General features: G+C 46.6%; 1 protein-coding gene and 1 non-coding gene across 8 annotated transcripts in view; one reads left to right on the top strand and one right to left on the bottom strand.

Moving 5' to 3' along the window:
- CTCF (CCCTC-binding factor) overlaps nt 1-14,236 on the top strand; it is a 364,630-nt gene that overhangs the window by 296,488 nt on the left and 53,906 nt on the right. For all 7 annotated transcript variants that reach the window (XM_077457321.1, XM_077457303.1, XM_077457314.1 and 4 more), the window contains one exon: nt 9,332-9,479. In XM_077457321.1, coding sequence (XP_077313447.1) covers nt 9,332-9,479 — 148 coding nt within the window. The remainder of the gene's footprint in view (nt 1-9,331; nt 9,480-14,236) is intronic.
- On the bottom strand, nt 7,258-7,393 carry LOC143956449 (U8 small nucleolar RNA). The gene has a single exon (XR_013269921.1). It is a non-coding gene; the product is annotated as a U8 small nucleolar RNA (small nucleolar RNA).

The following is a 14,236-nucleotide window of genomic DNA, read 5'->3' as shown; positions in this document are numbered from 1 at the left end:
GCGTCGCTTTAACTGACAATTGCGCGGTCGTGCGACGTGGCTCCCAAACAAAATTGACGTCCTTTTTTTCCCACAAATAGAGCTTTCTTTTGGTGGTATTTGATCACCCCTGCGGTTTTTATTTTTTGCGCTATAAACAAAAATAGAGCGACAATTTTGAAAAAAACACGTTATTTTTTACTTTGTTATAATATCCCCCAAAAATATATAAAAAAAAACTTTTTTTCCCTCAGTTTAGGCCGATACGTATTCTTCTACATATTTTTGGTAAAAAAATTGCAATAAGCGATTGATTGGTTTGCGCAAAAGTTATAGCGTTTACAAACTAGGGATAGTTTTATAGCATTTTTATTAATAATTTTTTTTTTTTTTTTTTTTTTTTTTACTAGTAATGGCGGCGATCAGCGATTTTTATTGTGACTGCGACATTGTGGGGGACCCATCGGACATTTTTGACACATTTTTGGGATCATTGTCATTTATACAGTAATCACTGCTATATAAATGCAGTGATTCCTGTGTAAATGACACTGGCAGTGAAAGGGTTAACCAGTGGGTGGCAGTGTAGGGGTTAAGTGTTCCTAGGGGAGTGTTACTAACTGTGGGGGGGTTGAGCTTTCATTTAGTGAAAACTGATCTCTGCTCCAATCACATGGAGCAGAGATCAGCGTCACTAGTTGCTAGGCAGAATGGAGAAATGTTGTTAACACAGCCGGCAGCGAGCTCCCGATGGCAGGGCGGCATTGAATATTGGACGTACCTGTACGCCAATATGCCTGCCCGTGCCATTCTGTCGACGTACATCGTCGTGCGCTGGTCGGGAAGTGGTTAATGTTACGCCAAGTAAATTATCTTTCACAATATAAAAATAAATTGGGTTAACTTTGTCTTATTTTTCAATTCATAAGTCTGTCTGTTCCAAAAAAAAAGTGCACTTGTAAGACTGCTTTACAAATACGATGTGACGAAGTATTGCAACGGCCGCCATTTTTATTCTCTTGGGTGTTCGAAAAAGAGAGATAATGTTTGGGTGTTCCAAGTAATTTTCTAGCAAAAGAAAAATGTTTTTAACTTGTAAACAGCACATCTCATAAAGAGGTCTTTAAGTGGTTAACTGACAAATGTGTGGTCGTGCGACACTTTACCCAAACAAAGTTGATGTCCTCCCCCCCCACACGAATAAAGCTTTCTTTTGATGTTATTTGATCACTGCTGTCATTTTTTTTTTTTTTGCGCTATAAGCAAAGAGTGAAAAATTTACTTTTTGCAATAATAAAAATCCAAAACCAATTTCTTCATTGGTTTAGGCCAATATGTATGCTACATATTTTTGGTTAAAAATCACAATAGGTGAATATTGATTGGTTTGTGCAAAGGTTATAGCGTCTACAAAATAGGGAATATATTTATGGAATTTTTAGTAATGGTGGCCATCGGCGTGTTTTTTTTTTTTTTTTGGCCAGGACTGTGACATTGTGGTGGGCAGATAGGACACGTTTTTGGGACCATTGACATTAATACAGCGATCAGAATTAAAAATAGCCACTGATTACTGTATAAATGTCACTGACTGGGAAGGGGGTTAAGTGTTCCCTATGGGAACGTTTGTCTAACTGGGGGGGGGGGGGGGGTATTGACTGGGAGTAAAGAAATCGATGTTCCTGAACACTAGGAACAGCAGATCTCTCTACTTCCATGACAGAAAGGGAATCTGTCTATTTACATTGACAGATCCCCCTTCTGGCTCTGAGGAGGTGGTTGGTGGACATCACTGGCACAGGCGTATGCACGCTCAATATAGCCCTTAAAGCGGCCACCGTACAGCTACAGCAATTTGCACAGGGGAGCCAACCTTTTTTGAAATGCGTTTTTCTGGATATAGTATTTGTTCTGTCTCTCACTGTTAAAATGAACCTACCATTAAAATTAGACTGATTATTTCTTTGTCAGTGGGCAAACGTACAAAATCAGCAGGGGGTCGAATACTTTTTTCCCCTCACTATTTTAGTCTACAGTCTCTGCTCCAACTGCAAACTTGCACAGCCATAATAAAATGGTAACAGATTTGACAGCAATTAGCTGAGTTCCTAAAGATCTTGCTAATATATCCCAGTGCTAGGATGTAAAAACACTGTAAAGCATATCAACAGTCCACTCATGATGCTGCGGCGACTCCTTGCCCCATTGTAACTCACAGATGCTGGTCTATGACAGTATTTGTAGCAGTCTGTTGCTGTATGTTAGGCTGCAGATTCTGTTCCAGAACACCAACTGAGATTATACCCAGCCACATGACAGTTAAAATGCTTTCAGTTGGGGAATCGGTTTCTAAAAATATGCTATCCAGCTTTTTCTTTGCCTTGAATACTTGGGTCTAGCCCTGGACACATTCAAAGCAAAGGTTTTCCTTGCAGAAAAGAAAATTTTATTCAAGCTCATGCTTGATATTGCAGATCAAAGATTAATCCCACAATGAGCTTCCCCATGAGAGTTCTAAGCCTCGTGGTCACACCATTCAGGGCTGTACGGTTTGCCCAATTTTATTTGAAACCTCATCCAACACAGCATCTTGTCAACCTGGAACAAATATTGTCTTCCTCGCAACCTACCTATGCACCTTTACAGCCAAGCAAGGAATTCCATAACTTGGTGGATCTCCAGCCCAGCCTTAATAGTAGAGGAGTGTTTCCTTATCACTGGAAAGTAATTACAGAGGAGTGTTACAGTTCCTCATAGTCCAGGAAATATGGTCACACCTGGAACTTAGAACAATAAAAATGGGTCTGCAACTTGACCCCCCCCCCCCAATCAGGGTGTTGTCGGATAATACCACGGCTGTGGCTTAAAGTGGAACTTCACGCTAAAAGGGAAGTTGCGTTCCATGGTTTTGGCAGGTCATCCGCCCCCCCCCCCCCCTCCTCTGCAGCCTTCCCAGAAAGCAGTAGGAAAAATCAGTCAGTCAAAGCTGGCTGCCCACAGTTAATGTGTCAGCACCAGGGCCCGAAGCCTGGTGAGGACAGCGCTGGACCCTGGTATAGATGAGTGTCTGTTTTATTAACTACTTCCACCCCAAGCCAATTCTGGCCTTCATCTCCTACATGTAAAAATCATAAATTTTTTGCTAGAAAATTACTCAAAATCCCCAAACAATATACCGTATATACTCGAGTATAAGCCGAGATTTTCAGCCTCTTTTTTGAGGCTGAAAGTGCCCCCCTCGGCTTATACTCGAGTCATCGCTGTCTGCCTGCTCGATCAGCGTGTCGAGCAGACAGACAGCGGCCATTCTATAATTCAAAAGCCGCGCCTCCGGCTCCGCCTTCGCCTGTGATAGGCGGAACACTGAATTTCCCAGCAGCCTGTGTTCCGCCTATCACGGACATCGTCTCATCCTCGTACTACGGACGAGGATGAGACGATGTCCGTGATAGGCGGAACACAGGCTGCTGGGAAATTCAGTGTTCCGCCTATCACAGGCGAAGGCGGAGGCGCAGCTTTTGAATTTTACAATGGCCGCCGAGGCGCCGACGAAGAGCGGCGATCCTGGCAAGGCACGGGACGGAGGCAAGGCAAGGCACGGCACGGGACGGAGGCAAGGCACGACACGGGACGGAGGCAAGGAGGCAAGGCACGGGACGGAGGCTCGGGACACAGGTAGGCTGGACACACACACACACACACACACACACACACACACACACACACACACACACACACACATGGACACACACACACACACATGGACACACACACACACACACACACATGGACACACACACACACACACACACATGGACACACACACACAGGGATGGATGGATGGAGACACACACACACAGGGATGGATGGATGGATGGAGACACACACACACAGGGATGGATGGATGGATGGAGACACACACACAGGGATGGATGGATGGATGGACACACACACACACAGGGATGGATGGATGGACACACACACACACAGGGATGGATGGATGGATGGACACACACACAGGGATGGATGGACGGACACACAGGGATGGACGGACACACAGGGATGGACGGACACACACACAGGGATGGACAGGCATGTCTCACCCTCGGCTTATACACGAGTCAATAAGTTTGCCAGTTTTTTTGGGGGTAAATTGGGGGCCTCGGCTTATATTCGGGTCGGCCTATACTCGAGTATATACGGTATATGTTTTTAGCAGAGACAGTACCATAATAATGGTGGTCGTTGCAACTTTTTGTCACACGGTACTTGCACAGCAATTTTTCAAATGCTTTTTTTTTTAATAATGTGAAAGATGATTTTATGCTGAGTTAATAGATATCTAACATGTCAGCTTAAAAATTGCCTACACGTGGAATGCCGCTAAAGTTTGGTACTTAAAAATCTCCATAGGCGACGCTTTTAATTTTTTTACAGGTTACCTGTTTGAAGTTGGAAGTCTTGGGCCAGAATTATTGCTCTCTCTAACGTTTGCAGCGATACTTCACGTGTGGTAACCCCATTTACATATGCGGGCATGACATACATATGCGTTCACTTCTGCATACAGGGGCGCTTTTTTTGTTTTTAGTTTTTGTAATCCTCTTTATAGAGAGATGTGGAGTCTATAAGACCCTGCATCTCTCCTCTAGGCTGGAAAGCCTGAGTTAAAAAAAAAAAAAATCTCAGCCTTTCCAGCAAAAAACATAGAAGTGTTTAAATGTGCTGAGTTCGGAAGTGACATCATAACATTGTGCCTAGCCTCTGAAGATCATAGAGATGGCTGGGGACAATCTGTTCCTCAGTCAGCTTAATGGTAAACTGCCTCCACCGATTATATAATTCTCTTGCTCGCCAGTAGCACAGGCTAAATAGCCGCTATGATTTTTACTTTGCAGGGAATCGCTGGCAGGAACAAAAATTCTGAATGATACCTGCAACTGCAGGCATTCAGATATCTCCACTAAAAGTCCAAGACGTCCTATGAAGACCTTGGGTGGGAAGTGGTTAAAAGTCAGCTATAGTTTTTGTAGCTGCTGACTTTTAATTATTCTAAAGATGAATGAAGAGCCGCTTTAAATTAACCAAAGCGCACCAGGAATCATGCAGCCTTAACCACCTCCCGCCCGCCCTATAGCCGAATGACGGCCGTAGAGCAGGCGGGTTCCTTCGCCTGCCCGTCCCTGGACGGCCTTGTGTTTACTTCCGCAATGTGCGCATCGTGGAAGTTTTGTATTCGCCGTGTCTCCCGGAGACAGGCAAATACAGATCGCCGTGAACGGCCAATCAAAGCGGCCGTTCACAGCGTGATCGCAGCTGCCAATGGGAGATGATCTCATATGTAAACATATGAGATCATCTCCCATTGCCGCATCTCTCCCTCCTCACACAGAGACAGCGTGTGAGGAGGGAGAGCGATCTTTAAGTCAGCCCCAGTGCCATCTGTCAGCCCCAGTGCCATCTGTCAGCCCAGTGCCATGTGCCACCTGCCGTCAGCCCCAGTGCCGCCAGTGCCACCTGCCAGCACCAGTGGGACCTGCCAGTGCCATCCGTCAGCCCCAGTGCCGTCAGCCCCAGTGCCACCTGCCAGCGCCAGCGCCAGTGCCGTCAGCCCCACTGCCGCCAGCGCCACCTGCCAGTGCCATCTGTCAGCCCCAGTGCCACCTGCCAGCACCAGTGCCATCCGTCAGCCCCAGTGCCGCTAGTGCCATGTGCCAGCGCCAGTGCCACCTGCCAGTGCCATCCGTCAGCGCCAGTGCCACCTGCCAGCACCAGTGGGACCTGCCAGTGCCATCCATCAGCCCCAGTGCCGTCAGCCCCAGTGCCACCTGCCAGTGCCATCCGTCAGCCCCAGTGCCACCTGCCAGTGCCATCCGTCAGCCCCAGTGCCACCTGCCAGCGCCAGTGCCATCCGTCAGCGCCAGTGCCAGTGCCATCCGTCAGTGCCATTTGCCAGCCGCAGTGCCATCTGCCAGCACCATCTGCCAGTGACATCTGCCAGCGCCATCTGCCTCCAGCGCCATCTGCCTCCAGCACCATCTGTCAGTGCCACGTGTCGTCAGTGCCATGTGTCGTCAGTGCCACGTGGGGTCACTTTGTGGGCATTTCCATTGTCCTGGTGCTCCAGGGCCTTCAAAACTGTAATAGGTGGTTGAGAAATAAGATGTGTTATTTATGCTCCTAGAACGCCTGATGGTGCTATTTCAATATTGGGGCCTCTGTATGTGGCCAGGCTGTGTAAAAGTCTCACACATTTGGTATCGTTATACTCAGGAGGAGTAGTAGAACGTATTTTGGGGTGTCATTTTTGCTATGTACATGCTATGTGTTGGAAATAGCTTATAAATGGACAACTTTGCGTAAAAAAAATGAACCATTCAAACGACTCATTATGCCTCATAGATTATACGTTGGGGTGTTAGCTTTCCAAAATGGGGTCACTTTGTGGGCATTTTCATTGTTCTGGTGCTCCAGGGCCTTCAAAAATGTAATAGGTGGTTGAGAAATGAAATGTGTAATTTATGCTCCTAGAACGCCTGATGGTGCTATTTCAATATTGGGCCTCTGTATGTGGCCAGGCTGTGTAAAAGTCTCACACATTTGGTATCGTAATACTCAGAAGGAGTAGCAGAACGTATTTTGGGGTGTCATTTGTGGTATACACATGCCATGTGAGAGAAATAACCTATTACATTGAAAATTTTGTGAGAAAAAAAAAAAAATCTTAATTTTGCAAAGAATTGTGGGAAAAAGCTGACAACATCAAAAACCTCACCATGCATCTTAGTAAATACCTTGGAATGTCTACTTTCAAAAAAGGGGTCATTTGGGGGGTATTTGTACTTTCCTGACTTGTTCAGGTCGCAAGAAATGAGATAGGCCACCAGTACATCAGGTGTGATCAATTTTGTGCGATTCGCACCACAGCTTGTAGACTCTCTAACTTTCACAAAGGCCAAATAATATCCACTAATTTGGGTTATTTTTACCAAAGATATGTAGCAGTATAAATTGTGGCTAAAATTTATGGAAAAAAAATTATAATTTGCTAAATTTTATCACAGAAACAAAGAAAAATGCGTGTTTTTTTTTCAAAATTTTTGGTCTTTTTTCATTTATAGCGCAAAAAATAAAAACCCCAGAGGTGATCAAATACCAACAAAAGAACGCTTTATTTGTGGGGAAAAAAAGGACACAAAATTCATTTGGGTACAGTGTTGCATGATTGAGTAATTGTCATTCAAAGTGTGAGAACACTGAAAGCTGAAAATTGGTCTGGTCAGGAAGGGTGTTAAAGTGCCCAGTAAGCAAGTGGTTAAAGAAAGCAAGCCAAATAATCTCAGCACTCATCCTCCTCCATTCATCATTTCTGTTTCTCCATAAGGAGGAACAGGTAAGGATTACAAGCCAAATAATCTCAAGGGAAGCAAATCGTTGTCAAGCGATCCACATCCCAGGAGTGGACAACTAGAATGAAGCCTCTGCTGCAGCCACCTAGACATCTTTGATCTGCTACGTTAGAAATGGTGTTCTTGGGATGTAGACATCCTGTGTGTTGCTTGCAGAGGATTTATAAAGTGGGGTAGAGTTATAGGGGCTTGTCCTAGAAAGCTTTGCCAGTGTCGCCTGAAGATATGAGCCAATAACCCAAGGTCTACAAATACTTTGCCTGTGTCCTGCACTGTACTCCAAGATATGGAATTCACAGGCAATCAAAATGTTTTCCCACATTTGGCTTTGGAGGCTATACCCATGGCCTGCTGATGTTTTGGGCTAGCATGGAATGTTAATTATAGCACTGGGCTCTGCGTTGTGGCAATCTTCAGACCTTTGAGTCCTGTTGGCTAAGAAAATTGTAAAGGGGGGAAAAAAATCTCTCTATACTAGCCTGCTCTGTGTGGCCCCAAACCACCTCTTCTGGCGCTCCTAGCTTCTCTGTCCAGCGCCCCCATGGGAAGCCACTTCCCAAGGGGGCACTTGTGTATTCCATTGACACAGGCAACAGGCAGCACCAGTTGGGCCATCCCCCCCCCCCCCCCCCCGCTTCCTCGTCACTGGCTTTGATTAACAGCAGCAGGAGCCAAAGCTCCCAGTGTCCCAGCAAAGCAAGTGAATCACAGATGTGAGGGGAGAGAACAGCAGCAGATGTGCACAGCCCTGAGTTGGAGGACATCCTGCAGGAGCCTGAGATTGCAGGTGCAATTCTCTGTTAGGCTCTTTTTCCTGCACAAATATGTGCATTTATTTATTTTTCAGAAAGCTGATCCTTTCAAAAGGAAGCAAAAGCTGGGGTATACATTTACATTTTATTTTTTGTTAGACTAGCACTAATTGGTCAGTGTATAGTGATAAGTCTGATTTTTCAGAAATGAAAAAAGTTTGCCAGCTCCAGGCTTTAGCTTCACTTTTCTGTGTTGAAGGTCCCTTCTATGTGAAGGTGGTTGTAATAAAGTATTTAAAAAAAAAAAAGCAATAAGACACAAATACACATGCACATTCCTTGCAAGATCAACAGGTATTTTTCTATACTTTCAGAAAATTTTGTAAACCTGAAAATATGAAACTTATATGCATTCCACCACATTTAACATGGTTGTAAACACAGAGAAATTACTGGCAGCCCCTCTGTTCTACCAAGCCATTCTACACTATGTACATGTTTGTATAAAATTATGCCTCTACCTTATTTCTGTTATTTTCTGGCTGGTAATGTGACCACTGGCTACTCTAATCCCCCCCCCCCCCCCCAATCTAAGCGCTACAGTAGAAGGGGCTGAAACTCCTCGGGAGGTCACTTGACTGCTGTGCTGTTAGCTCAGCCCCTCCCGATGTAGCCCTTAGATTGGAGGAGGAGAGGCATAATTGTATACAAACGTACACAGTGTAGTATAGCTTGTTGCTAGTAATCTTTAACTTTACTGCCAGCTACTACGGAACCACTCAACCTGAACACTGTATCGTGGATCAGCAGCCATGATTACGCTGCTCAGCACACAAAGGGAACACAGGAACAGGCAGGATCAAACCGGTATTTTACAGCTTAGAAAGCGACAGATTAGACTGCACAAGCACCTGCTTTAGGAACAGTATCTTTTTTTTTTTTTTTTTTTTTTTTTTTTGAGAGAGATGGGGGTTAGGAATGCATTAAATCAAGGTACCGTACCCCACATATAAATATAAAATATCTTCTCACACTTGTTCATATTTCCTTACAAGCTTGAAGTTGGGTAGGGTTTTATACTTAAATTTCATTGTATTTTGTATGCACATATTAAATATTTACCTGTGTTCTTGTAATTAAAGTTAATTTAAAACAAGTTGTTCAGCAATGTATTTTTTTTTTTTTCTTTAGAATACAATGTCAAGACATTCAGATAATTGCACTGGTCCTGATGGTACTGAAGGTGAAAATGGAGGTGATGGGGAGGCAATGCACAAGAAAGGCAAACGTGGGCGAAAAAGAAAAATGCGTTCCAAGAAGGAAGGTTCAACTGATAGTGGTAAGAATCGGTGAAGCCAATTTATAGTTGTAAACGGTTTCTATATGTTAACATGGTAATATAGTTTATTCACTGTAACCAAGCAAACTTTTTAGTTCTTATCTGGTGAGTAGCTCACATCTAACCATTTGGTTGGTATGTAGTTGCCAAGGTTATAGGACTGCTATTGCAGAACTACTTGTTTTCTTATAACTACGTGTGATTAGTCTATGAAATATTAGTAATTAAGAGTATGGGTTCCCTTTCAACTCTCATCTACCTTTACTTATGTTTTTCATTCACTTGCCCACACCACCATGTTCTCTGCCTCATCCTCCGTGTTCCAAGTCATCCATCTCCACCCTTTGGACAGTCGTTTATAACGTAAATCACCATCATCTTCCGCTTTCAGCATTACTTTCTTTTTCCCCATCGGACAACCACTTCTGATGAGCTGGATTTTAGAATACACAGTGCGTTTGCCACAGACTGTTACTTGCAAAGGAGACCAACTACTTCTGCCTGTGCCACTAAATGTTCCTCTCTGAGATGAGGGGGAATTTCACATGCAGTTGTGACAAATAAAGTGTCCTTCTTGGAAGACATACCCTCACCCCCTGTCCTGGTGATATCTTTACAATTTTGGACTTTCCATCACTTTCTGTTTTTGACAGTGGTAACCAGGACAAAGAGGAAAGCCTCTCCAATGGGACCACAGTCGTGGAGGTGGAAAATTTCCTGGAAATTTTGAAGCCATAATGAATAACCTTTTTTACCCAGAAAAATAAGGAAATTATTTAAAATCAGTTTTGAGTAGTTTTGGTAACTGAAAGTTATTTTGTTACACTGGGAACATCAAATTCAGTGTATGTAAAAGTAGGGATGTACCGATACCGTTTTCTCATATATTCACCGACTGACACAGCTTCTCTCTTTAGACCATTGGGTTGTTATGCCACCTTCAGGAGAGGACTAGGCATTACATGTTAACATGTAATAAAACTAGAACTTTCTAGTTCCGCCCGAGGGCGGTCCCTTAGGTAACAACCCCTCAGCATGCTATTGCAGCCTTAGTTTTATTTTGCCTAGTGAAGGAGAAGGACCTAGGAACCCTGACGGGTATATCGGTCTGTTTTTGTTTTTTCTGCTGCAGAAGCTTGACTTTGCGCAAGATGATAGATCCTGTGATCTACGATCAACAGCTGGTTGGGTGATTGGCTGGATACCCTTATCCTTGTAGTCTCCCCAGCCTGGCCATCGAGCGTATGCAGGTCTCAGCTACGCGCTAGGCTGGCCACGATGAAACCTCAGCTCCAGAGGTGGTCAGTGAGCTTTTAGGCTTCGGGCGCACATATGACCGGGCTAATGATGTCTGCGTCAGTGTGCCGAGGCCAGCAGCCACCCTGTACTGATCAGAGAGTGGGTCTGTAATGAAATGTCTCCCAGCTCTTCAGGACTTGTAAGTACAGCTCTCAATGCCTCAGTGGGGCTGAGCAGCTGGGCATTCCCTGGGAGGTCGATTCGGGGGTCCCTCACCTCCCTCTCATCTCTCCCTGTCCCTATCTTCTCTCTCCTCCCCGCTCCCCTGTGGGAGAAGAGGCATGTGGCTGCTGGGCGGTGTGAGTGTGTCTGCACAGGGGCTGTCTGGGGGGAGCTCCGCTGGCTGGCAGTGTCCCTTGCAGCGCTGATCACTGCCATTTTGTTTCAGCTCTGTCCCTCATGGTTTTCTCATCTCCGGCCATCTTGGGTGTGGGCAAGGGAAAGCATGCTCTCCTGTGCTTCGGTGGCCATTTTCCTTGTGCTATGTCCTCATACGGACGTCACCATTTTATAGAAGCCTGAACAAGTTTTTCAGCTTTAGCAGCAGCTTCCACTGACACAGAGCTGATTCCTCGGCACCTGGGAGTCCCCTTCGGGTGGCAGACGGGGTAGGGTCAGCATGGCTAAAGAAACTGGTGGTTCTTCCCCCGAAATCCAGGCAATTGCAACCAGTTGGCCTGTGGAATGCGCAGTGCCTTGGACACCTTTTCGGCGGTCTTCGATTAGTTATTGCCAAGATAGAGGCGGTGCATGGGCGCTAAGGTGCTAAAAAGTGCACCCCCCCGCAGCTGACGCAGACTCTGGCCCTTCTGAGGCTGGTGACCCCTGCTCTGTCGTTTCAGATGACGCTGACCAGGACCGTTTGGACAGTGATGATGAGTCCGGGTCCGTGTGCGCCAAAGTGCTTGTTGGAGCACTTATCACAGCTGTGCGTGATACCCTGAAGATTCAGGAGCCAGCAGATCCCTCTACTGATTTAGCGGTCCCATTTGGGTCCCGTAAGCCAGCCCGTTCACCTGAGGTGTTCCCGTATCTGACTTATTTGTTAAGTTCATTTACAAGGAATGGGGTCGACTGCAACTGACTTTCGGTCCCCAAATACAAGGTGGTGCGTTACCCTTTTGAGGAGAGCCTAATCCAAAAATGGTCAGCTCCTCCATTCGTGGACCCCCCAGTATCCAGGTTAAACTATGTAACCCACGGTCCCGGTAGAGGAGACGCCTGCATTTAAGGATCCCACGGACAGGAAGGCCAAGGCAGTGGCTTGTTCCTTATTGTGGGGTCAACTATGCGACCAGTACTGGCATTCGCACCTTTGTCGCAGACACTGGGCAAAACTGTTGCACTGCAAATTAGGAGAGCATAGGCTGTTCCTGTCTGCGTGGAACTAGCAGACCAACTAGTGCAAGGCCTGAAGTACGTTTGTGACGCGGCCCTTCATACTCTCCCTGTGTTATCCAGTGCTTCAGTGTCAGCAGTGGTGCTGAGGCGCCTGATTTGGCTAAATTGCTGGTCTCTTGACCAGGCATCCAAAAAAGCCCTGACTGATCTTCCCTTCCGTGGCGACCGGCTCTTTGGAGCCTCCTTGGATGACATTATAAAAAATGCCCCAGGTGGTAAGAGTACAGGCAAGGGCCCTCATTTTCCACTCATAGCGGCTTTTTCGCCTGCCCGGAGCTTCGAGCAAGCGCCCCCAGCCCGACAGGACGACCGCTGAAGGACCAAAGTGTCCCTGGAGCCACAAGCCTGCGAGCAAAAGTGCTACCGCATGAAGGTTTGCCCCCTACCCACAATGTTAGGTGGGGGGTCGCCTTCAGGATTTTGCAGCCTGGTGGACCTCTCGGCTGTTCGACCAATGGGTCTGCGATCTGATTTCCTACAGCTACGAGAGAGTTCCTTTCTTGGCCCCAAAACAGATTCTTCCCCTCCAGCATACCCGTTCTGGGTTCCCTGGAGGCCCTTGGGGGCAGTAAGGGACCTGCTGGGTCGCGTGGTGATGGTTTTGGAACGCTTCCAGGGGTTCTACTCAAACCTGTTTGGACGTACCCCTTACTTTCTGGGAACTACAATCTTGGACCTAAGAGCCCTCAACCACTTGTGAAAGTTCAGAGGTTCAGAATGTAATCAGTTCGCTCAGTAGAAGCTGCACTCCATCAAGGGGACTCCCTGGCGTCCTTAGACATCCAGGATGCGTACCTGCACATACCCATATGCTTTCGGCATCAAAAGTTTCTGCGATTTGTAGTCGAGGAAGCCCATTACCAGTTTGTGGCTCTTCCTTTTGGTCTGGCATCAGCCCCTCGAGTCTTTACCAAGGTACTGGCTTCAGTTTTTGCGTTGCTGTGACAACGTGGGATCACGATTGTGGGATACCTAGACGTTCTCCTCCTGAGAGCATCTTTCGCCTCAGAATTAGAGGAGGATGTGGCGATCATGCAGACCCTGCAAGAATTTGGATGGCTGTTGAACCTCAAAAAGTCAGTGATTGTGCCGACCCAGCATCTGGAGTACCTAGGTTTGCTGTTAAACTCCAGGGAAGCAAGAGTTTTTCTCCCTTGCGACAAATTGCAGACTCTCAGATCCACGGTCAAACTGCGGATGAACCGCAAGTGGTTGTCGCTCCGCTTTTGCATGCGAGTACTGGGACTCATGGTGGCCTCCTTCTAGACAGTACCTTATTTACACACCAGAGTCCTGCAGAAGGAGATTTTGACAAAATGGGACAAATCTCAGTTGTCCGTTGATCGACAGATCCAGGGGAGCCAGTTAGTCAGAGACTCACTGATCTGGTGGTTGAGGTCCCCGGTGATTGAGTCCGGAAAATCGTTCCCTCCTCTGAAATGGACGGTGATCACAATGGACGCCAGTCTATCCGGCTGGGGTGGAGTGATGGGGGTTCAGTCAGCTCAGGGCCTCTGGTTGACGGAAGAATCCGAGTTGCTGATTAATCTGTTCGAATTGAGTGATCAGGCTGTGCCTCTACACATGGTCGATTGAGAATTCAAGGGCGTCCGATCAGGAAACAGTCAGACGATGCCATGGCTGTGGCGTACATCAATCACCAAAGGGGAACAAGAAGCTCAGCCGCTGCACGAGAGGTCACTCATACTTCGGTGGACAGAGCAACACGTACCGACATTGTCGGCCATTTACATCCCGGGAGTGGAGAACTGGCAGGCGGACTATGAGTCGACAGATGCTGGACCCAGGAGAATGGGCATTGCATCCGGAGATATTCGGTCTGCTGTGCCTGAAGTGGGGCATACCAGATGTGGATCTACTGGCCTCCCGTCTCAATTGTAAGGTGCCAAGATTCGTGTCCAGGACAAGAGATCCATCGGCCGATGCGTCAGACGCACTGGTGGCTCCGTGGGATCAGTACCAGCTGATCTATGCCTTTCCCTTACTGAAACTCTTGCCACGTCTGATTCCCAGAGTGGAAGCCCCCTTTCCGGTAG

This window comes from Lithobates pipiens, unplaced genomic scaffold (assembly GCF_037356315.1).
Source record: "Lithobates pipiens isolate NorthernLeopardFrog02 unplaced genomic scaffold, aLitPip1_a1.2 Scaffold_10, whole genome shotgun sequence".
NCBI classification, from domain to species: domain Eukaryota; kingdom Metazoa; phylum Chordata; class Amphibia; order Anura; family Ranidae; genus Lithobates; species Lithobates pipiens.
Note: the sequence above shows the minus strand (reverse complement) of the source record. Positions and strands in the feature narration are given on the sequence as shown.